Source organism: Myotis brandtii, unplaced genomic scaffold, assembly GCF_000412655.1.
Source record: "Myotis brandtii unplaced genomic scaffold, ASM41265v1 scaffold708, whole genome shotgun sequence".
NCBI lineage: Eukaryota > Metazoa > Chordata > Mammalia > Chiroptera > Vespertilionidae > Myotis > Myotis brandtii.
In genome coordinates this window covers 618391-640696 of record NW_005370777.1, presented here as the reverse complement: position 1 = coordinate 640696, position 22306 = coordinate 618391, and the positions used below count along the sequence as shown (strand labels likewise).

The window sequence follows — 22306 nt, the reverse complement described above, 5'->3', positions numbered from 1 at the left end:
CTTTAATTTTCTTTGATTCCTCTATTTGTAGCCATGGAGGTCTTCATTAAGATTTACTTCAATTCTCTTTAGTTACTTTTATAATTTTTTTCAATTTTTTTAATGTAAAGTGGTTTTAGAGTTTACTAGAAAATATGCTTCCTGAAGATAGAAAATGCCTCAGTCTTGTGCACTGTTGTACACCCAGTAACTGGCCCAGAACAAGAGCTCAATAAATATCTATTGAATACATGGTTAAGTGCATGAACGAATGAATGAGAAGTGGGGAGGGCGTGTGCTCATAACTACACTATTCCTCATCATACTGTGCACCAAGGTTTCTGATTTGGAAATAGTAAAATGATTGCATTGTACTTGTGATGCCATGTAATATTACATTGTAATATATTCTTCTGCTATTCCATTGTACCTGAGAATGAGGTGATCTAGTTAAAAAGAGGCGAGGAGTATGGACGGGCCCTACTCCCTCACTGATCTGGTTGACATGCATGGGCTCTGTTCATCTGCTATTGCTGAAGATCTGTCTGATTTTTTGCAGTTTCCCTTCCATCTTACTTCCTTTTACATTTCAGGAGGGAGAACATGAACTCCAGGTCTGATTATAACTTTGGACTTCATATGTGGTCTCTATAGACACATTTTGCTTATTTTAGCAAGTAGCTCATAGCTTTGCTAGCTTTGCTTTCTCAATATAGTGCATTCAGCAATTAAGTTCAGGGAAGCCCACATTTACAGAGAGATGATTTAATATTATGCTATAAGAGCCAGACTTTAAAAAAATTCATTAATGAAAAAGCCCATGATTGGTTATATTAATCATTGACTATCGACTCACAGGGAAAATATTTCCAAAGTGATTCATAGAGTCTGGTGTCTAGAACTACATTTTAAAACCCAATGAAGGAAAACATGTTAATAAACTAGGTATTTAATATTCATAGATAGGGAATAGTAAAATCAGAAAGGGTGGGAGAATTTTCCAAGAATTTTCTTCAGAGGAAGAAAAGGAAAAGAGGTGTCATGTACAAAATTAAAGCCAGTAATTAAAACCCAATGAGTAATGCTCTGGCTTTCTTTATAAAAGAATGCTGGGCCTGTTTTGATGACAATCTGATTCTCATTGATAAATACAGTCACAGGGAGGGACAGTGCTTTGAAAATGGGCTTTGTTAAAATAACAAAGCATTCTTTCTTTTTAGCCTCCTCCACAGTATCTGATCTCCAAGTCTGATAGAGCACACTTCTTCCTTTGCCTGGAGCCAGGAAAGAAGGGGCGGGCTGACAACATCCTATGTCTGAAATGATTCATCATTCTGCAGGGAGATGTGTCTCCCCAAAGTGGCACCTTGTCTTATCTTCTCCCAATATAATACAGGATGATGAATTATTGTAGTAGGACTATCATATTTCTGAAACATAAAGCCCCAGAGATTGGTATAGATATTCAGTTCATCTTTGGCCTATTGCTCCAGTCCTGCCTGTAAGACACCAACCTGACAGCTTATGTCCAAGGGGCAGTGTCTCATTGGCTGGGCTGGGGAGCAAATTGCCTCTCAAAGGCCTAGGCTACATGGTCCAGAAAGGAAGATTTCAACCACAACTGCAGAGGTACCACCGAGGTGATGGGTCCAGGAGTGAGCAGGTTTAAATATCAGGTCAGAAACTCAAGTGCATAAAATATAATCTGTCAATAAATTAAATCTTGGTTAATGTTGAGACTGCCCAGTGTTGTTGTATCTCTCTCTCTCCCCTCATCTGAGGATATTTTCCCATTGATTTTCAGACAGAGTGGAAGGGAAAGAGGATGGGGGGAGCAGCGAGAGAGAAACATCCATGTGGGAGAGATACATTGATTGATTGCTTCCTGCATGCACTCCAGCCTAGGGCTGGGAATTGAACTCTTAACCCAGGTATGTGCCCTTGACTGGGAATTGAACCTGTGTCCCTTCATTCTGCAGGCCAATGCTCTAACTCAGGGGTCCTCAAACTACAGCCCGCGGGCCACATGCAAATACAAATATTGTATTTGTTCCCGTTTTATTTTTTTACTTCAAAATAAGATATGTGCAGTGTGCATAGGAATTTGTTCATAGTTTTTTTTTTTAAACTATAGTCCGGCCCTCCAACGGTCTGAGGGACAGTGAACTGGCCTCGTGTTTAAAAAGTTTGAGGACCCCTGCTCTAACTACTGAGCCAAACTGGCCAGGACCCAGTAGTGTAAGAGCCAACCATTGACACCAACATGTTCACCATTGGGCTGTCTGCTGCCCCAGCCTGCAAGGACCTTCCCTGCACACTCAGAGGACCTGAATCTTTGCAAGGAACCCCTGGGTCTGGAGCCCAAACTTTCTAGAGACTGTTTGAAGCCATTCCCTGAGAAATTCTCCCCACGACCCAAGGTAGACTGGGGCATGAGTTCTTACTGACCTTCTTCTACTTCCCAGACTTGGCAATCTCTTCCCTCTCAAGCACTACGAGGAACCCAAAGGCAGAATAAACACTCAATTAGGACATGAGCAATGTAGGGGCACATGAGTGCGCGCACGCGCGCGCGCGCGCACACACACACACACACACACACACACACACACAAAACTTTAAAAGAGTGGATATCACAAAAATAATAATTGCATTGACCAAAAGAAAAAAAGTCTAAATTAAATTGGATTTCTTTTTTATTCATGTTTTGGCTAATATTGCTTCTAGTTTGAATTACATTAGGACAGCTGTGTTGGCACCATATTCCTCCCAGTCCAGCTCTATGCTGCCCAGGAGGCATTTCTCTCCTCTTTCATTCCCAAGTTACCAGTAAAATCTCTTTGAAGAGGTCTATCTTCTGGTAGGTAGCTTTTGCTTTCTTCTTCATTTTGTGTGTGTGTGTGTGTGTGTGTGTGTGTGTGTGTGTGTGTTTGAGGGAGGTGCGAAGAAAATACATAAGGATTATCTACCTGCTTACAGTGCTGGCTTTTTGGGAGGGAGACTGGAGAGCAGAGGGAACACACACACACACACACACACACACACACTCCATTAATATCCTGCTGCATTAGTCATGGTCAAAAGTGATAGAAGCAAAATCTAAAAACTGTTTCGTTCTTTCAGGACCAAGGCAGGAATGATAGCTGCCAGGTTAAAGGGAGCCTATGGGATGCAAGTGTATGGATAAAATGCCCAACTACTTATTCTGTCAATTTATTTCAAACTGCGGTGATATCGCATTCATCTTAGTTGGAGAAAGAGCTCTTACATAATGATTTTTTCAACATGCGGAATGTATTCCTTTAAGAAACAAAATGTTTAGTTTTTTTTTTTGTATTTTTGCCACTTGGAATAAAATAATTTTCCTCAAATATATTCTGTCCTAACTTGCCTACTAAATGGAGGATGCAGGATATAACTTACTCTCTCTGCTTCTCTTGAACAGTCATTCTCGTCTGGACTTGAATACCAAGTGCAGTTTTCTCATATTTTTTTTGGGGGGGGGGCGTGCTTTGGTCTCTTGCATTGCTCCCTCCTCTCACTTTGCTCTGAAGTTCTTTACTGGTTTGTAGATGAGCATATACCATCAGTGGGGAAACCAAGCACCAGGACTGGAGAAGATACTACAAAATCTGGGCTGGGACCTACAGGCAGCTTCAGGGCAGGGATTTCGTTGCAGCCATTTTAATCATATAATCAACTTAAATTGAGGATGGTCTACTAAATAAATATTAGGCACAGTGTACTGGTGCACTAAATTATACTTCCCGAGACACTAAGATATCGATAATTTAATCCCCTTTTACCTATATGCAAGCAGATCCCAGAGCAGTCAAGAAACTTGCCCATTGCCATCAAGAGTCACAGCACTTAGACTTTACACATGTTTTTCAAACTATGGGTCACAATACACTGGTGGACCATGAAATCAATCTAGTGGGTCATGACCAGGGTTTTTAAAAATTACAGTAAAATAAAATAGAAAATGTCAGCATAGGTGACAAGTAGAAAGACTACGTATTTTCTTGCAAATTTTCATCTGTTACACATATTTGAATGGGTGTCCTGTGTTGTGCTATGAAATTTATTCATCACTGTGGGTCATAGTCCAAAAGATCGGAAAGACTCGGCTGTGCACAGCACTCCTCCAGAGGGTGAGGTTGTTAGCAATGGGCTTTTGGGAACATGGCTGACACCAGAACTCTTCACAACCAAAGCAGGAGACAAATGGTTTCATATTTATTCCAAAAAACAGAATTTCATTAAAAAATTAGGGACATAAAACTATTGATGAAGGAATTGGGTATTTGTTTGAATCAAAGAGACATTTAGGGACCATCCCAAGTCACCATCACTTAAGACCGTAATAGTTACTAGATACTATTTTATCCTAAAGCCCAATAACTGCTATTTATTCAGAATTTACTATAGGTTAGGCCCTGTCCTAAATGCTTCCCACATGAGATTTCTTTAACCCGTATAACAACTTGATGAGGTTGGTATTATTACCCAGTTTAAGATGAAGACACTGAGACACAGAAGAGATGACCGATTCAAGTCCAGCTTCTTCATCGTCAGGTCGAATTTAGTGAGAGGGATAGCAATACCCTGTCTTCCCTCAGAGTCTGTCCCCTCAGTGATTAACAATTTTATTGTTTTCTGATGGACAGATTTTCTCTGAATCTAATAGAAACTGCTCATGCTGCAGTAGAAGCCCTTCCCCTCTTTGTCTCCTTTGTGGAGCAGAGAACAGCTGATCAGCATCTACTGACAGTGCTGCGGGGATAGTAACTGTCCTCCTTCAGAACCAACAATCTCAGCACCTTGAACCATTTTCTCTTGGCCCTATTTCCCGCAACCCTTTAATTGCTTCTTTGTGTCTTTCCCATTCCTTTAGAATGACTCCACAGCTTACCTCCTTACCAGCCCCGATGTGGGACAGGACAAGGTTGAGGCACTTTCGGTTTCTATTCCTCCGAATTTCCCTAAAATGGGCACCACTGAGCTGACTTCTAATCTACATTCAGCCTCAGGAGCCCCTTACAGCCCCTCCCAGATCCACCCACATCCAGGTCTTAGCTACCTGTGCTTCTACTCACAACTGTAGGGAACACAGGAACTCTAGTGACCTTCGCCTTATGTGGTGTTAAAATTAGTCATGGACTTTTTATCCCCTTCGATGGGTCCGCAGGCCAACACCCTAACCACTGAACACACCAGTCAGGGCAAGACTGTTTTAAGTACCTAGTTAACTTCTCCATATCAGACACATTTCTTAGGAGACCAGCATCATGGTTTTATCATTTCTGATTCTGCTCCATGGTCATAACCTATAATTAGCCCTTGAAACACAGAAGGAACAGTGTAGATACATCATAGCAACCACTGGAAAGCTCTAAAAATACACTTTCCTGATGAGAAGTAGATCTATCTCCATTGAAGACAGCTTACCATTGAGCCAGCAGCTAAATTTCCCAAACAGATGGGGACCTTTCCAAATATAAAATGGTCCATGTCCCCAAATGTGGTACTTTGTTTTACCTATTAATAATCTTTTTGGTAACCTCTGGGTTTGAAATGCAGGTTGGTCATAATATAGCACTCGGGCCCAGCACTGACCTTCATCTTTCTATTATATCTTTTGTAGAGAACCTGCTGTGAATGTTTCACATCCAATTAACCCGTGTCCCAGCCCATGGCATTAAATGGGTCATCCTATCTTAAGACTGTTTTGAAAAGAGTTGAATGCAGTTTGGACAATCCACTCCAGCTGGGGCCGGAACAATTGAACACAAGCCTTCCGCAGAACAGAAGTTCTAAAGAGCCTCGCTTACGTGTTGTTCTGGTGCACAGCAGGCTTTTGAAATGGAGTATATCATAAGCCCTCTAAGCATCTCCTACTTTATCCACCAAGGTTGAGAGTCACGGATTCGGCTCTCTGCAGTGCCGAAGAAAAAATTCCACCTTCCTATCAGGAAGGCTTCCGATTGTCTGAACTAATAGACTGCACCAGATATGTAATTTGTGGGGCTCAGTGGAAAAATGGAAATATGAAGACCTTTGTTGAAAAATTAAGAGTTTCAGAAGAATGAGCGCAGAATGTGAAAACCAACATGAAGGCCTTCTAAGTGAGGGAGCCTTTGTGACTGAGCAGGTTACATGCTCATGGGTTGCTGGGAAGTACACTGGATCAGCAGAGCGCAGCTCATTCCTCCATCAGACCACTGAGATGGCAGATGTGGATGGAACCCTGGCTGCCATCTGGTTGAACATCCTCAGCTTGCAGGTGGGGAAACCAAGGCTGAGAGAGATTAAATAAGTTGATTAAGTTCCAAAATAGCTGGGGAGAGGCAAAGCCACAGACATAATGTGGAGAAGAAATATGTGGGGAAGAAAGGTATGGTTTACTTGTGACACCCAGAAACTTATCATTTCCCATATTATGAAATTATGACATGTTGTACTTTTTTTAGTAGCTAGTTTTGTACCTTTGAGAATTCTATCACATCTCCATCAACATTTTCCCACTAGAGCCTTCATGGGATGTGAGTCTTTTCTCTTTCCCCTTGGTTTCCTTCTTCACCAAATTATGTCCAGAATCCAAGTCTCATTGGCCCCAATTCAGTGATCTTATGAAACACTTTCTAGACTGTGACTTTTTTAAACTGTATTATGCTGAAATCTAGGTTTCATCAACACACGTGTAAGTGGAACAAAAGCTCCATTAATCGGTACTTGCCTTTCTACTTGCAATGCAAATATTTGCTATGTTATTTTTTAATATACTATTTCATTGACAACAAACAAATGATGATCATGACCCACTAAATTGATTTTATGAACCACTAATGGGTCATATCAACAATTCAAAAAACACTGCCTGAGTGTCTATGTTACTTCTCTGTTGGGAGGGGTAGGTGAGGACTGGAGGCATTTCACAGGAAAGCCCCTCAGAGAGCGGTGGTTAAACATTTCCCAGAACATCACTGCCCCTACCTATCCTACTCCTATTTCTTCGTGGCTCCTCCACACTCTTAGTTGAAGATCACTGGCCTTCTGTTTACTTCATGGGATTCTCCAAGCTACTTCCTGCCTCAGAGCCTTTGCTGCTGCCTTTTCCTTGCCCTGAAATGCTCCATTTCTTCCTCCTCATGACCTCTCACTCCCAACACACCTGAGATCCTTCACATAGTGCCTCTCATGGAAAGGCACTATGTGAAGTGCCTTTTGGGCAAATATGATAGTCATCATGAAATGCCAGGTGATCAGCTCCAGAGTTTTTGCCTCAACCTTCCTTCCCACTGCTGCTGGAGAGAATTAAATCACAACACAGGGTTTCATCATCTAAGAAGAATTGGGCTGGGGGGTCAGGCATGAGTCCCTCAGGCAGCCCAGAGCTGCAGAGAGCATGGAGAGAGTCATCAGAAAGACGCTTCAAATGGGTGAGGGAGAGTTCTCCTCTTCCTTGTGATAAAGGGAGTTTGAGGGATGTGCCTTAGTGTATCAGAGCCCACAGGGGTAGGGAGTGTGAGCCTGTAGGACCTATGCATGCTATATAATTAGAGAAGTAAAATAATAGCATTACTAACAGATACGGGTGTAGCCTTCCACTAACTTACTTTTCAATGGGGGACATTGTGCACATACACACAAACACTTGCATGCGCACAGGTACACACCCATGAGCATGCACACATGTTAATTTGGAAAATGTTATTTTCTCATCTCACTCATTGATTCAGTTAGCAAATGATTATGCAATGTTCTTTCCATGAGAGGCACTATGAGAAGCCCAGGGATGGATACAAAGGGAAGTCTGCTGCCGTGTTTGCTCTAGATATTGTTTTGTAATAGAGATGAAATAAGTAGGTAACTGTAATCTACAAGGTCGGAGGAATTAAGGGACAATGAGATAAATGAAGCATGAGGGGAGTTTGGTGGGAAGAATAGTGCAGATGAGACATGGGGTTGGCTTCCGGGAGAACTCAGCCCGGAAGCCGTGTGGCTATGAAAGGAAGGTAATTCAGGTCAAAAGAAGAGCTTGGCATCAGTGGGCAAGAGGTTTGGGCCTCTGAAGATGTGAGAAAATGCTAGAAAGATAGATGAAGACTAGATTGTCAGGGTGTGGAGAAGGTTCTAAAGGTCAGGCCATATATGGCATTTTGCATTTATTTTTTAGGCAATGGGAACCCTTTGGGGAGTTTTGATTGGCAGAACATCTAGCAAGGTGCCGAGTACATAGTGCACAGACAATCAATATTTGTTCAGGGAAAGGAATCATAATGGCTAAACTTTATTGGGTGCTTGCTAAATGCCAGGCAGTTTTCTAGACATTTACACATGTTTAGCTATGCATGCACTTCTCCCAGAGCCCTTGAGATAGTTACGCCACCTCCATCTCCCAGATGAGAAAACTGGGACTCAGAGAAGCTAAGTGACTTGCCGAAGGTTGTGACAAATGAGTAGGCATCTGACCTTTATACTGCTATGCAATTTGAAAAAGAGAGAGAAAGAAAGGAAAGAAGAGAAAAGAGTTATGCTCCAATGTTTTCCTTAAGAGAGGAAGCTGTGATGGGCCCAAATTAGCAGAGGAAAAGGGTGGGATGGAAGTAAGAAACATTCCAAAGATAGAGTCCACAGGAATCTGTTATTATTTGACATAGGACGCCTGAGAGAGGGAAGGGCTGAGAAGGCTCAGGGTTTTTAACTTCAGTCCCTGGGAGGTGGTGAAACTATTAAATTGGAGAGAGGGAAGATGACAGCTTGTTTTTAGGTGAAGTGCACGGAAATCTGGGGACTCTGAGCCCCAAAAAGCAGCCTCAGGAGATGTGTTTTGAAAGACAAGCTTCAGGCTCCTGGGTGGTGTCACCTCCCCTGCTCTGGGGCTCTGGAGTTGGGCCTGGGAATCTCGAGGCTCTCCCTTTCTGTGTTTATATCATTCAGCAGGGAAAGGATTGTTAATGACTAATCTGTGTCCGGAGGCACGGAGCCAAGGAAGAGATGCTGCTGGGCTGGGAGGCCCGTGGTCACCCACAGCTTTTGCTAGAACTCCCTCCTCCTCTTCACTCCGCTGTCTCCTGGATTCACACCAACGCAAACTCGGATCCTGAGCATTGGTAGAAAAATTGCTGGGATTTGGAGAGGAAGACTGGACTCGGAATGCTCCCAAGGCCTTGAAAGTTCAGCTCCAACCTGAGACAATCGAGTGAGTACCTAATTCCATCTCAACGCAACCGAGGGGAGGTTGTCCTTAAAAGTTTCTCTTTAACATCAGGAAATTTGGTCAACAAAGAAATGCTAGGTTAGTAGAATTTGATATAAAATCCTGAAAATTACAAAGAAAAAGAAATTCTGAAAAGCAATCAAAAAGAAGCTTAATGGGCCTAACCTGACCTAACTGAAACCTAAGTTGTTGACCTTTTTGAACAATTATTTAAAAATATCTTCTAATATGTGGTCGCCCAGCAGAATCTCTGGGGACAGTACATTTTGGAAACGTCTCAGTTCTGGTTCCATAGATAATGTGACTTGTATAGTGTGCTCTATTTTGGTGATTTATCAAATCTTGGTGTGAATATTGCTAGTCACTTAGAAAGTAGGCATAGGACAGTGTTTAAGCTACACTCAATTGAAATAACAGTTTTTCCTAGAAGAGAGGGTTTAAAAGGCTTTCTCTTTTGACCTTCCTTGTACACACTTCTATTGCTTTTCATTTCTCCTATGAATAGCAGATGGAAATATTTTAAGAAGATGGAGAACGTTAGGAAGAACTTTATTATTAAAATTGTCCAGGTCTGAATCTACAGATAAGGCCTCTCCTTGTCTGCTTACTGCCATAGGGAATTAGCAACGATGAGGTGAGCCTGGATCATTTTTCCCAATGGAGTTTTTCTTTAGAAGCGAGGGGGCTAGAGGGCATGTACACGACTCACTTTGGATTCTTTCTCTGAGAAGCACATCTAGCTTTCAAGAAATCTGATTTTTCCCTAGGGCCACCTCGGGTCTACCTTCAAGAGGGATAAAGATGTTGGGGAATGATCGCTGGGTTTCTAGCTGTCACAGACACCTTCATCTTTGAGTCGCCCCCCACCCTCCAAATCATGGACATGTGCCATTTGCACCATGGACTTTCCTGTTTTGCTGAGAATGTTGCAATATGGCTGATGCAACTCCTAGTCAGCTGAGAGAGAGAGGGCCAGGGATGACACTCTCTTGTCCCGAGACCCTTCCTCAGGACTTACCTCGGCATTTTCCATCACACACCGCTGCCCTGTCCCCCCGGTTGGAGAGGGAATGTAATGTCATCCTTGTTCTTCCTCTTCTTTCCACATCTTCCAAATCTGGCCAGTTGTGATGGCACACCCACTAGCTGTGAGCCCCTGAGATCGTGGGAAGGAAAAGAAATGTGTGCACATGAGTGTGTGGCGCAGCTCACTCTGATTCAGTGTCTACCGACATGTCACAAGCTTTACCAAAATTGCTCATTTCCTTCTCACAATAGCACCGCATGGAAGTTTTTCTTATACTCATTGTACAGATGAGGAAACTGAGGCTCAAAGAGGACAAATAACCTGTCCCTGGTCACACAGTTAGGACAAGCAGGATCTGAAGATGAGGTCGGGTCTTTCTGGCTCCAAAGTCTTTTTGTTGCTGCTCTGATATTGTTGGGGGCTGGGAAAACTTGGAATCTGGGATGATAGCAGAGCAAGTTGACCCGCCTGCAAACAATTCAGTGTGACAGGGGTAAGTGGTTAAGCCCCAGTACAACTTTGAATATTCGTAGGGCATTTTCTAATGATTGTACCATGAGCAGGGGAAGTGGAAAGTTTTCAGCACTATTTGCTTTAACCCAGAGGTCGATCCAGGAGAGCTGATTGGAGACTTCAGTTATCAGCATTTTAATGAAAGACTGCAAGAACTTGCCATGGTGGTGTGATTAGGGATGTCTGAGAGGAGCTCAGAACTGCTGTGGGTCACAGAGCCTGTGGATTATGAATGCTGCGAGAATACAAAAAGCTCATGTTGCCATTACATGGGGAGATAAAGGAAAGAATTAAGATTTTAAATATATATATATTGACTTCAGAGAGGAAGGGAAAGAGAGAGAGAGATAGAAACATCAATGATGAGAGAGAATTATTGACCGGCTGCTTCCTGCATGCTCCATACTGGGGATCAAGCCCGCAATCCCGGAGTGTGCCCTGACTGGGAATCAAACCGTGACCTTCTGGTTCATAGGTCAGTGCTCAACCACTGAGCCGCATCGGCCAGGCAAATATGTTCTTTTCTTGGGAGGGAGTGCTTTCCCTTCATTTTGCTCAGTCTCATTTTTCTCTTAAATCCCAGCAGCATAGATCACGAAGGGGCAAAAAGAAATAGAAACAATTTTTTTCTTCCCCGGTATTTTTTACTGCCCCTATATTTTCTGTCAGTGGAGATGTAGCTACAAGGCAACACTATATGAGAGTCCTTAGTCACCAAGCTGCATGGGGAGACAAAGTCACTGTATATAAAAATATCCATCCTTCTCTCTTCTCTCCCCGCTCCCTCTTCTCTCTGTATCTCCTAACCTCTTTGCCCTCCACAGTGAGGTATCTCCTCCTCCTTTTGCCCCTTCCCAGTTTTGGCAACAAAGGAACGTCTGCTTATTCTTTCTCTCCTCTTTGTAAATTTGTGTCAGTACAACGCTAATGTAATGCAACCTGATCGTGAAGGAAAATATTTCCCAGGAAATAAACTATTGGCCAAGAAAAAATACTTGCCAAGGACAAGAGAGCCTGGTCAGCATATTCTTAGGTCTAAGAATTAGAATAGACTTCTGGTGACTAAAAATAATATATAGGAATAAAAAATAAATTTTTATTAATCTTCATTTTTTTTAAGATAAAAATTCTAATAGAACTTTGAGATTTGGGTTCCCATTTTTAAATAGATTTAGAAGTCCTTTTCCTGGTCCTGGAGATCCTGAGATAACTTAGATATTTATACTTTAATTAATGTCACTAGTTCAAAGCAAAGGGGAAATAGCAGAGCTTTGCAGTTTCAAGTCTGGCAGACTGTGTAACAGGGTTCTCTGAAAGACACTGGTCCCTTGGCAGGAAAAGAAGCTGGGTACCACACAAGCAGGTAATAGCTAAAACATTTTAACAGATTGCTAGAAGTCAAGTATGACCTAGTGCAGTGATGGAGAACCTTTTGAGCTTGGCGTGTCAGCATTTTGAAAAACCCTAACTTAACTCTGGTGCCGTGTCACATATAGAAATTTTTTGATATTTGCAACCATAGTAAAACAAAGATTTATATTTTTGATATTTATTTTATATATTTAAATGTCATTTAACAAAGAAAAATCAACCAAAAAAATGAGTTCGCATGTCACCTCTGACATGCGTGTCATAGGTTCACCATCACTGCCCTAGAGAGCTACGCAAGTTCTCAGTGTGGATGCCAAGTCCGCACCAGCCTGTCACTTAAGGAGCAAACGCTGGTTGTGGCCCAGTGTTAAGAGGGAAGGACAGAGTAATGTCATGCCAAAAAGGGGTGGTGTGGAGATCCTTATTCTCTTGCAGCCCAGATTTTGAATCTGAGGCCATGACTAGGTTTCAAAGGGCCAGGAACCCTTTGATACTGTATTAAAAAAGACATGCATTTTACACAGGATTTTGAGGGCAGTGAAACTATTCTGTATGATACTATTATGGAAAACCCATAGAATATACATCACTAAGATTGAATGAACCTTGATGTAAACTATAAACTTTGGGTGATAGGATGTGTCAACGCAGGTTCATCAGGTGTAACAAATGCACAAATCCAGTGGATGTGGATGGTGTGAGAGGTTGTGCATTTGTGGGGACAAGGGTTATAAAAAACAACCCTCTCTCCCAGAGAATTTAAATGTGCCTGCTTATGACATCCAATGGTAGAAATGGCCAAATGGAGAATAAGGAATGATATCCTCAATGAATTAATCTCATAAAAAACACACCACCTTATGACTTAGTCTAAAATCTCTCTTTCCTTTCCCCAAAGCTACTCTCCTCTACTTTCCTCTTTCAATGTTAACACATATAAAACCTCCTCAGTTTTTTCAACCGCAGCCTAATATTTGGAACTATTGATTGAGCACAGTGCATTTAGCCATTTCACTGTTGATGGTCATTTAGGTGGTTTCCACCTTTTCACCATAAGAAACAATGCTGCAATGAACATCCTTGTGCACATGTGCAAAGATTTCCCAGGGAAGATACCTAAGAATTAGAATTGCATTTTATTTTAATATACAGTGCTAAAAACCCAGCAAAAGATTAAAAACTATGCCCCAACTGGCAATATATGAAAATGTGTATTTCTATATGTTCACTCCAACTTTTAAATTTATCACAATTAAAAAGGTTTGATAATCTGATAGGTGGAAATGGCAGCCAGTTACACGAATTTGCATTTTTCTAATTATTAATCAGTTCCAGACGTTTTGCATGCTTATTGGCCACTTGTATTTCCCTTTTGGTAAATTTCCTCTTTACAGCCTTTGCCAATTTCTGCCCTGGATTGTTTATCCTTTCTGTTTTTATTTATACGAGTTATTTATGTATTGTTTGTACTAATTTTTGCTGTTATTTATGTTGTAAACATTTCCTTCCAGTTTGTTTCAGATATTTAGCTTTGTTTATGGTGTCTTGATTTCTGTCCTCTTGATTTTAATGTAGTCAAATTATTCTTTTTAATTTATGTTTTGTTTAGTAATGTCACTAGTTCAAAGATAAGGAGAGATCCCTAAGCTCATAAAGACCATAAATGTATTTCCCTATATTTTTCTTAATAATTTCATAATCTTAATGTCTTTCATTCACCTGACTTATTTTCAAGAATAACGCAAGATAGAAATCTCTATTCCATCTCACCCCACCAAAGGCATAGCCAATTTTCCTGGCACTATTTCTTGAATAGGCCATCTTTCTCTCCACTGGCTTGAGCTGAATTCACTAGTTCAGCATTGAGAGTGATGTATGGTTGCTCAGAATGCTATTTTCCCTTCCTATGTCTTCCCCACTACATGACTTTGCCTAGCCTAATGCCTGCTCCTTCAAGATGAAATTCAAGAATCAGCCTTCCACCTCCAGGGAGACTTTCTTCATTCTCCTAGTCACATCCCTGCTTAAAACCCACCAATGACTTTCATTTAGAATAAATCCAAACTCTCTACCCTGGTCGGCAGGCCATATGAGAGCCACCTACTCTTAGACCTGATCTCTTGCACTCTCCCTTCCTCACTCATTTCCAGCCTCACTGGGCTTTTGCTGTCTCTCCTGCACACCAAGCCCTGGCCCTTAACACTTGCTGACACTCTGCCTGGACTTATTTTCTTTGATGTGGCTTACTCCTTCTTATTCTCCACATCTCAGTTCAGAAGTCCGATCTTCAGAGAGCTCTTCCCAGATCACCCTCTCCAACCACACCACTCTATCCCTTATCATATTTATTTTCTTACTAGAGGCCTGGTGCACGAATTCGTGCACGGTGGGGTTCCTTGGCCTGGCCAGAGATCTGGCTGGTTGGATCTGTCTCGCCCAGTCCCGATGGGGGCCATGGGAGGTTGGTTGAAGGGGGGAGGGGCCGCAGAAGGTTGGCTGTGGGAGCGCACTGACCACCAGGGGGCAGCTCCTGCATTGAGGGTCTTCCCCCTGGAGGTCAGTGCGTGTCATAGCGACTGTTCCACCGGTCGTTCTGGTTATTCAGTCGTACGGTCGCTTAGGCTTTTATATATATAGATTATCACCATTGGAAATCTTACATGTTTACTTGCAAATTGTGTATCTCTCCCACTAGAATGTAAGCCCCATGAAGACAGGGATTTTTTTTTCCCCTGCCTCATTCACCACTCTGTTTTCAAGACCTCCATCGAAGCCTGATACATAGGAGAGAATGAATGAAGGTTCAGTGAATAACTGTTCTTGCTGGTCTCCTGAAGGGATTTGTGCTACCTCTTTCAAACGCCACACTATTCTAATTGGGTTTTCATTAGCTGACTTTTCCACTAAGCTGCTTGAAGAGATCATGATTTTTTCTTTCCCCTTAAGAACATTCTTCTGGCTTTTGGGCTGAATCCAGGGCTTTCCCTGGGCACGAACTGTTGATGGCTAGAAAAAGCTCACTTTTCCCCTGTCCTTTAGGAATGGATGACATAGATGTTCAACAGAATGTGTGCTCTGTCATCAACAAATGGTTTCCTCCAAGAAAAATGCCACCAAGGATGGTTCCTTTGGGTGTGATGAGTTCGTAGGTAACAGCACATGTAACCAATTTTCATCTTTATCTTCTGAGAGATGAGATTCTTCTAAGTCAAAGGCAAAGCTATTTAATTGGAACAGGGTGTCTCCGAGGTCTCTATTTGCAAATGGTTTCTGATAAATCAGAGGAGCTCTATACACCATGAACTTCCTGTGACACGCAGTGTCTAAACAAGTCAAAAGTGATAACCAGAAAGTGGGAGTCTAAGCTACCAGTCACTCACTGTCTTATCACATTCCAAACAAACAGCACATGCCATTTCTGAAATTACTGCTGGGTCCTTAAATGAAGGCTTAGGCTACAGATCATACAAATAAACATAAAGTAAAATAAACATTTTGTCCCTTCCACCAATACTTAAGGCTTAACCTTGGTATCTCCAGGCTTTTTCCTTTCCTTTCTCCTTTCTGTGCACTGGACTCAAGTCCCTCCCTTCCCATCTCTGCAGATACTGCCATGGTATGCACCGATCATCTCATGTTAGCAACAGATTTCCTGAATTTTCCTCCTTCCTTTACTGCTTACTTTCCCTGTCCCACTTTTTCATTAGCGTGATCTTCTTGAAGATAGATTTCATTATGTCATTCAAAATTTGCAGTAGCCCTTCATTGAACACAGGGAGGGTCCCCAAATATCTTATGGGAAGAAATTACTTTCTCTTCAAAGTCTTAAAAATATGTATGTGTAAGAGTGTGTAAGAAAGAATCCCTGTATCGACTTACATATCTTTACAGATGAGGAAGCTTTTCATATACAGCGTGGGGCAAAATAGGTTTGCAGTTGTAAGTCAATAAAAAAAGATGAACACTTCATAGAAAAAATGGCAAAGGGTATAAACAGAAAATTGAAAGTAATGGCCACATATAGGCAATAAAGATGTAGAAATTTTCCAATTTCACTAATAATCAAAGAAATGCAATTCAATACAGTGAGATAGGATTTTTCACCTAGAAAATTAGACAAGATTGTTGAAAATGAGGGTATTCATTATATTTACTCATAGTACACCTGTAATATTACTAGATTAAAAAAATTCTTCTGTGATTTGTTTAAGGCAGAGATTAACAAAATTTTCTTGTAAAAGGCTAGTGAGTAAATGTTTTTGGCCCTGTGGGCCATGGAGTGTTTGTTGCAACTACTTAACTCTGCCATTGTAGGGAGAAAGAAACCTAGATAATCCATAAACAAATGGATGTTGCTTTATGCCAATAAAACTTTATTTATGAATACTTAAAAATGAATTTCACGTGTCATGAAATATCCTTCTTTTAATTTTTTAAACTGATTGAAAATGTAAAACCATTGTTAGCTCGAAGGCTGTACAAGAACAGGCCCAGCTTTGGCCTGCAGGCAATAGTTTGCCAAACCCCAGTTTAAGGCACAGTGTTTAAGGGCCCTTTATGCTATGAGTGGGCATAGTAACTGGGAGGATGCACAAGAAACTGACTATAGTAGTTGTATTTGGTAAGGAAAATGAGTGACAGAACTAGAAAAAAGACTTATTTTTTCTGTGTACTATTTGAATTGCTTACTATGTGCTTGTGTTGCCATTTTAAAAATTCGAGAGTTCCTTTTCTTTAAACCCCTTCTGGAATCATAAACCCAACAGTATTGATTTGGGCAGACTCTGCCAACTGTCTGGATTCTGAGGGCACTGTTGTTAGCTCTTCAGGGGCACCCACATAGTGGGTCTCCAGTTAGCGGGAATAACGCAAATGATACAGAATTAGTGGAACTGGACTTTCATTTGGGTAAGAGTGATAAATTCTGTCCATTGTGCAATAAGAGAATGAAATCCTTATCTTGTACCATTTATTCAGGATCAGCATACCAAATGTCAGGGAATTTGGTGGAACTAAGCAAGAAAAACAATTAATACAAATCATTTAATTGAGCCTACATTTCTTGAGGGCCTACTGTGTGCCAGGCACTTGAATGGAAGGTGCCAGGTTGATATGAACGCATGGAGGAAAATACAAGATTTTGGTGCAAAATGAAGATGATGGTACCTGGGAACAATCAGAGAGCTGTGATGTGCTACAGAAGTATGGGGAGCTTGATGAACATGACTGAAGGTTCCAAAGGCAAATATGAGAAAAAGTTAGCATGGAGGGAAGCCTAATGTAAGAGTCAGAGAGCTGAAATCTGTTTTTTAAAGACCAGAGCAACTGGGTCTTAAATTACAGAGTATAAGTTTAGATTGAATATTAGGGAAAATTCCTGACTCTGTACTTTGTAGGTTCCTGGAAATTTTGATGGAAAACTGGAATTTCCTAAAAATAAGAGAAACTCAATCTAGAACAACAGTTGTATGAATTTTGAGGGACTTTTCAATCCATTTATTATACAATATGCGTATATATATATTTATACATAATTCATGTATATAATGTATACACATTGAATGTATACATAACAATTTATATATACAGATTAAAACTGGGATTTCCCAAGTCCTCAAATAGCTTGTGAGTGTGAATGAGGTCCCATTAATAGCAACAACTCAACTTTTACTGGTTTATTCCTCAGGACCTTTGGTTCCCTACCAGAGTCCTCCTCTCCCCAAGTATTTCAGGGAGGCCTTGGGGTCTCTTTATGTTTGTTCATAATCAAGTCTGTTCTGACCACATCTTCTACTACTTTTTGTGTTCATTGGAGAGACCAGTACCCAACCAGTGGTCACAGCAACTCTGCTGGGCATTCTCCATGTGGTGATACCTCAGCTGCTCTTTCACAATTGCCCCAGAATGGCCCTGAGTCCTGTTGGGGTCAAAGTTCCACTGTGATATGTGGCAGAGTTGTTTGAGCGTGAGGGTGGAGTTGAAATGAGTTCTCTCCTACTTATTATGTTCTGTTAGAAAGGTCTACCTTATAGCTCAATGTTTCCAAGCTTCAATTTATTTATAATTTTCTCCCTTTTTACACCAGGGTGGCAGGACGACCTCTTAAATCTAGTACAGGTTGGTCAAATACTATGCTACATTGAAAATTACACATTCGCCTAATGACTGTGGCTTTGCTTTGGGGCAAGAGTCCTTGTTCCTGGCTCCCTCTGACTTTAGAATGAGTTTTCTCCCAACAAATCCTTTGGCTTACTGGAAAGTAGACTTTGGTAGGACCATGCCATTGGTTCACCAGATGGACCCAGATATGTCTGCATTCCCACAGTAGATACAGTCTGTATCCTTTCACAGTGTGTGTGTGGTGTGTGTGTGTGTGTGTGTGTGTGTGTGTGTGTGTGTGTGTCTGTCTGTCTGTCTGTCTCTTACTAAATTCTTCAACCTCTCTGGTGTCTTTTCATCAATTCAGATGTGCCCTAGTATTGCCTATCATAATGGAATGTCTGCAAGTAGAGTAGATCTTACAATTGATTAATTAGGTGGTTTAATGTTGTCATTAAAAATACGGGTTCTTCAACGTGAATGAACAAACAAAACAGAATCAAATTCATAGATACAGAGAATAGACTGATGGTAGCCAGAGAGGAGGGGTGTTGGGGAACTTGGTAAGAAAGGTGAAGGAATTGAGAAGTACAGATTGGTACCTGACAAAATAGTTATGGGGATGTAAAGTACAGCATAAGGAATATAGTCAATAATATTGTAATAACTATGTATGATGCCAGGTGGGTAATAGAAATATCAGGGGAAATAATTTGTAAAGTATATGATTGTTTAAGTATATGTCACTTTGCTATACAGCTGAAACTAATACAAAATAATGTTGATTGTAAACTATAATTGGAAAAAATAAAAACTATCCTTGAAATCACATCCTCCCTCAACTGCTTCCCCATCTGGACTCCTTTTCACACCTACCTCTCTATTAGAGCATACTAATCTTTGCCTTCATCATCAGCTTTGAATACAATATGCAATTATCTGTATATTTGTGGGATTATTTTTTAATCTCTCTATTCATTAAGTTTGATGTCATAGATCATGGATGCTTGTGTTCCTTTCATCATTTTATTTCCAAAGATTCAGCACAGAATTTAGTGCAGAATAAGTCCCCCAAAAATGTATTTTGAAAACATGAATAAATGAATAAATACAGCAAACATTGTCTGGTGGACTGTCTTACCAGCAGCCACATGCATCTGCTACCCACTTCTGCTTGAACGGGACTATTTTGCTGAGTGAGAGAGAAAGAAATATGAATAATAGGAAAGTTCTAATGAAATAAATATTATTCTAAAAAAACCTTAGGTTCTCTTCCAGAGTAGAAAATATAAATAGTTATTATTTATAAACAAAGCGATTATTTTGTGGAGACAGGATAAAAAGGTTTGAAAATCGCCCTCAGAAAATAGCCTTGGAAAAGAGGTTCTGATAGCACACCGTTTCATTATTTGACCTTTCACATTTCTTCTTCAGGGAGGTAGAAGACATATTGGAAGGAAGAAAGGGAGGAAGGAAGGAAAGAAGACCTGGAGATAAAATTAAAAGTGAACGCTGCTTCTCTTGGGTTCTGGGATGAGTTTGGAAGAAAGGAAGGAAGGAAGGAAGGAAGGAAAGAAGACCTGGAGATAAAACTAAAAGTGAACACTGCTTCTCTTGGGTTCTGGGATGAGTTCTGGACCTCTCCCCAGGATGAAACTTCAGACATTTTGGTGAGATTTACCATGACTTTTCTGCTTATCATAACTTTTTTTTTATCCCACATAATATATGGCCAAGGTAGATCATGAGAGTGAAAATGCAAATCCCTTAAATTTTCTCTAAAAAGGCAAAGATAAAGATCTTGGGGGAATCCTTTCTAAATTTTTGATTTGCTTCCATAGTGCCTACTCAACTTAAGAATATTCCAGTAGAAAGGGGTCTTAAAGTACTTTTGTGTTTGTGCAAAGACAGGTTCAACTTTAGAATAAAATTTAAGATAATAAATCATGGATACATCCCATTTTAAATCAAGGTTTTTATATTTGTGTGTGTGTTTTTTTGTATGTAAAAGAAAAAAAAAAGAAAAAAAAAACCCAAAAACCAAAATGTCATCATGCTTTGCCCAAATCTCCCAAGTGAAAATTTAAGTGAAAACATATGGTGTTTTCCCAGGTAAATTGGAGAGTATCTCTACACTTATAAGCCAAAATGTCATCATGCTTTGCCCAAATCTCCCAAGTGTTGAAATTTAAGTGAAAACATATGGTGTTTTCCTAGGTAAATTGGAGAGTATCTCTACACTTATAAATCCAACTTAGGTGTAAAAATGATAAATATTGAGAACAAATACATAAAGAAAGGCCTTGGCAAAATGTCAAAAGGGAGCCAATTACTGTTTTGTAAATTAGCATGAACTCTCCCTCCCTCTCTCTCTTAACCATCTCCTTCCCTCTTCCGCAAACTCTCTATTTATTTATTTGCATTTCAGGGTGTTTTTTTGAAGACCACAATAACAAAGGTGCATTCTCAAGTAGAAAAGTTTGGATTGGATCAAAAATGAATCTCATCCAACACTCCCACTTACCTGCTGCGGATGAATTTTCTCTTTCTGACAATTTATTTGGTAAGTTGTTAAGTTCATTGAAATCTATATAAAACAAGCTACAATTTGGAAATACATGAGAACAAAGCTTAGGTGATGAGTGCCAGATAGAGTCCAGAAAGGATTTTTGTTCCTTCTGAGTACTCAGTAAATGTTAGCTACTAATCAAGGTTAGAGGTAGATAGAACCTTGGATTCATTGAATCGAGTGGTCTTCTCTTTTCTAGATGAGGACAGCAAGGCCCAGAGAGCTTTGTGACTTGTCCAAGGCCACGAGGCTAGATGATTAACAGAGCTGGGAGTAGAAACGAATTCCTGCTCTAGGGCTGAGTCTGATCTTATTGCAGCATGTACTAAAGTATGAAGTCATGATTGTTGTGGTTTAATATTACACCTATTAAAGGCTGAGCTTACTTAGGTTATAGTTCTGCGGTAGGCTTGCTACCCACCATCCTTCCGGTGTTGGGGGATATATGGCATAGTGCCAGGATTAGTCATTTAAACTGGCTTGAGGACAAATTGTACTGAGTTGTTTCCAGTAGATCTGTAACTAGATGGTACCATAAAATGATATATTGCTCTACTTTATGCATTTATGAAAAAAGTCTCATTATAAAGAATTTTAATTGGGACTATCAGCAGAGTCAGCAGGGGTAAATTTGGGGTGGGGCAGGGAAGCTTTGTGCCACTTTTAAAATAATTCCTTTTTGTATAGAATCCCTGCTAAGAGAGCTTGGATGTTCCCAGTTATTCACCCTACATTAATAAATGGACCACGGCAGATGGTAGTGAAAATGCAAATTCTTGAAATTCCACGAAAGTCAGTGTTTGAAGGCATGATCCCCTATTTGCAGACATCCCTGGGCGATGTTAATAGCTTATGCTATTACGTACCAGTCATTACCACCTTTGTGTATAATGGCTTATCAGGTCCTTTCCAAGAAGAGGTCATTATTTGTCTTACCTAATTACATGCCTACCTGCCCCCATACAGTATAAGAGTATTTAAGGGCAGTGACAATGTTTTATTAATTTTAGGATGCACTTGATAAATAAGAATCAAGTCATCTATACTAATGAAAGGGTAATATGCTAATTAGACAGGGTCGACCAGGCATCTTCCAGTCATCTGGTCCTCCTTCTGGATGAAGCCACAGTGGCAGGCGGGGGCCGAGGCAGAGGCGGTTAGGGGCGATCAGACTGGCAGGGGAGAGCAGTTAGGGGAGATTAGGCCAGCAGGGGAGGGCAGTTAGGGATGATCAGGCTGGCAGGGAAGGGCTGTTAGGGCCAATCAGGCCAGCAGGCAGAGAGGTTAGGGGTGATCAAGCCAGCAGGCAGAGGGGTTAGGGGCGATCAGGCAGGCAGGCAGAAGGGTTAGGGGCAATCAGGCAGGCAGGTGAGCGGTTAGGAGCCAGTGGTCCCAGATTGCGATAGGGATGTCTGACTGCCGGTTTAGGCCCGATCCCTGGATCAGGCCTAAACCAGCAGTCAGACATCCCCCAAGGGGTCCCGGATTGGAGAGGATGCAGGCCTGGCTGAGGGACCCCCCCCCC

The 22306-nt window shown here is 41.0% G+C and overlaps 1 protein-coding gene across 3 annotated transcripts in view; it reads left to right on the top strand.

Moving 5' to 3' along the window:
- The first annotated feature begins 19768 nt into the window (after positions 1–19768).
- Positions 19769–22306, top strand: part of NR1H4 (nuclear receptor subfamily 1, group H, member 4) — a 59281-nt gene continuing 56743 nt past the window's right edge. For 2 of the 3 annotated variants that reach the window (XM_014530058.1, XM_014530057.1), the window contains exons 1-2: positions 19769–19882; positions 20641–20775. In XM_014530058.1, coding sequence (XP_014385544.1) covers positions 20709–20775 — 67 coding nt within the window. In that variant the 5' untranslated portion in view covers positions 19769–19882; positions 20641–20708. Of the gene's footprint in view, positions 19883–20640; positions 20776–22306 lie in introns of those variants that run through there. The other variant, XM_014530059.1, reaches the window with a different exon arrangement.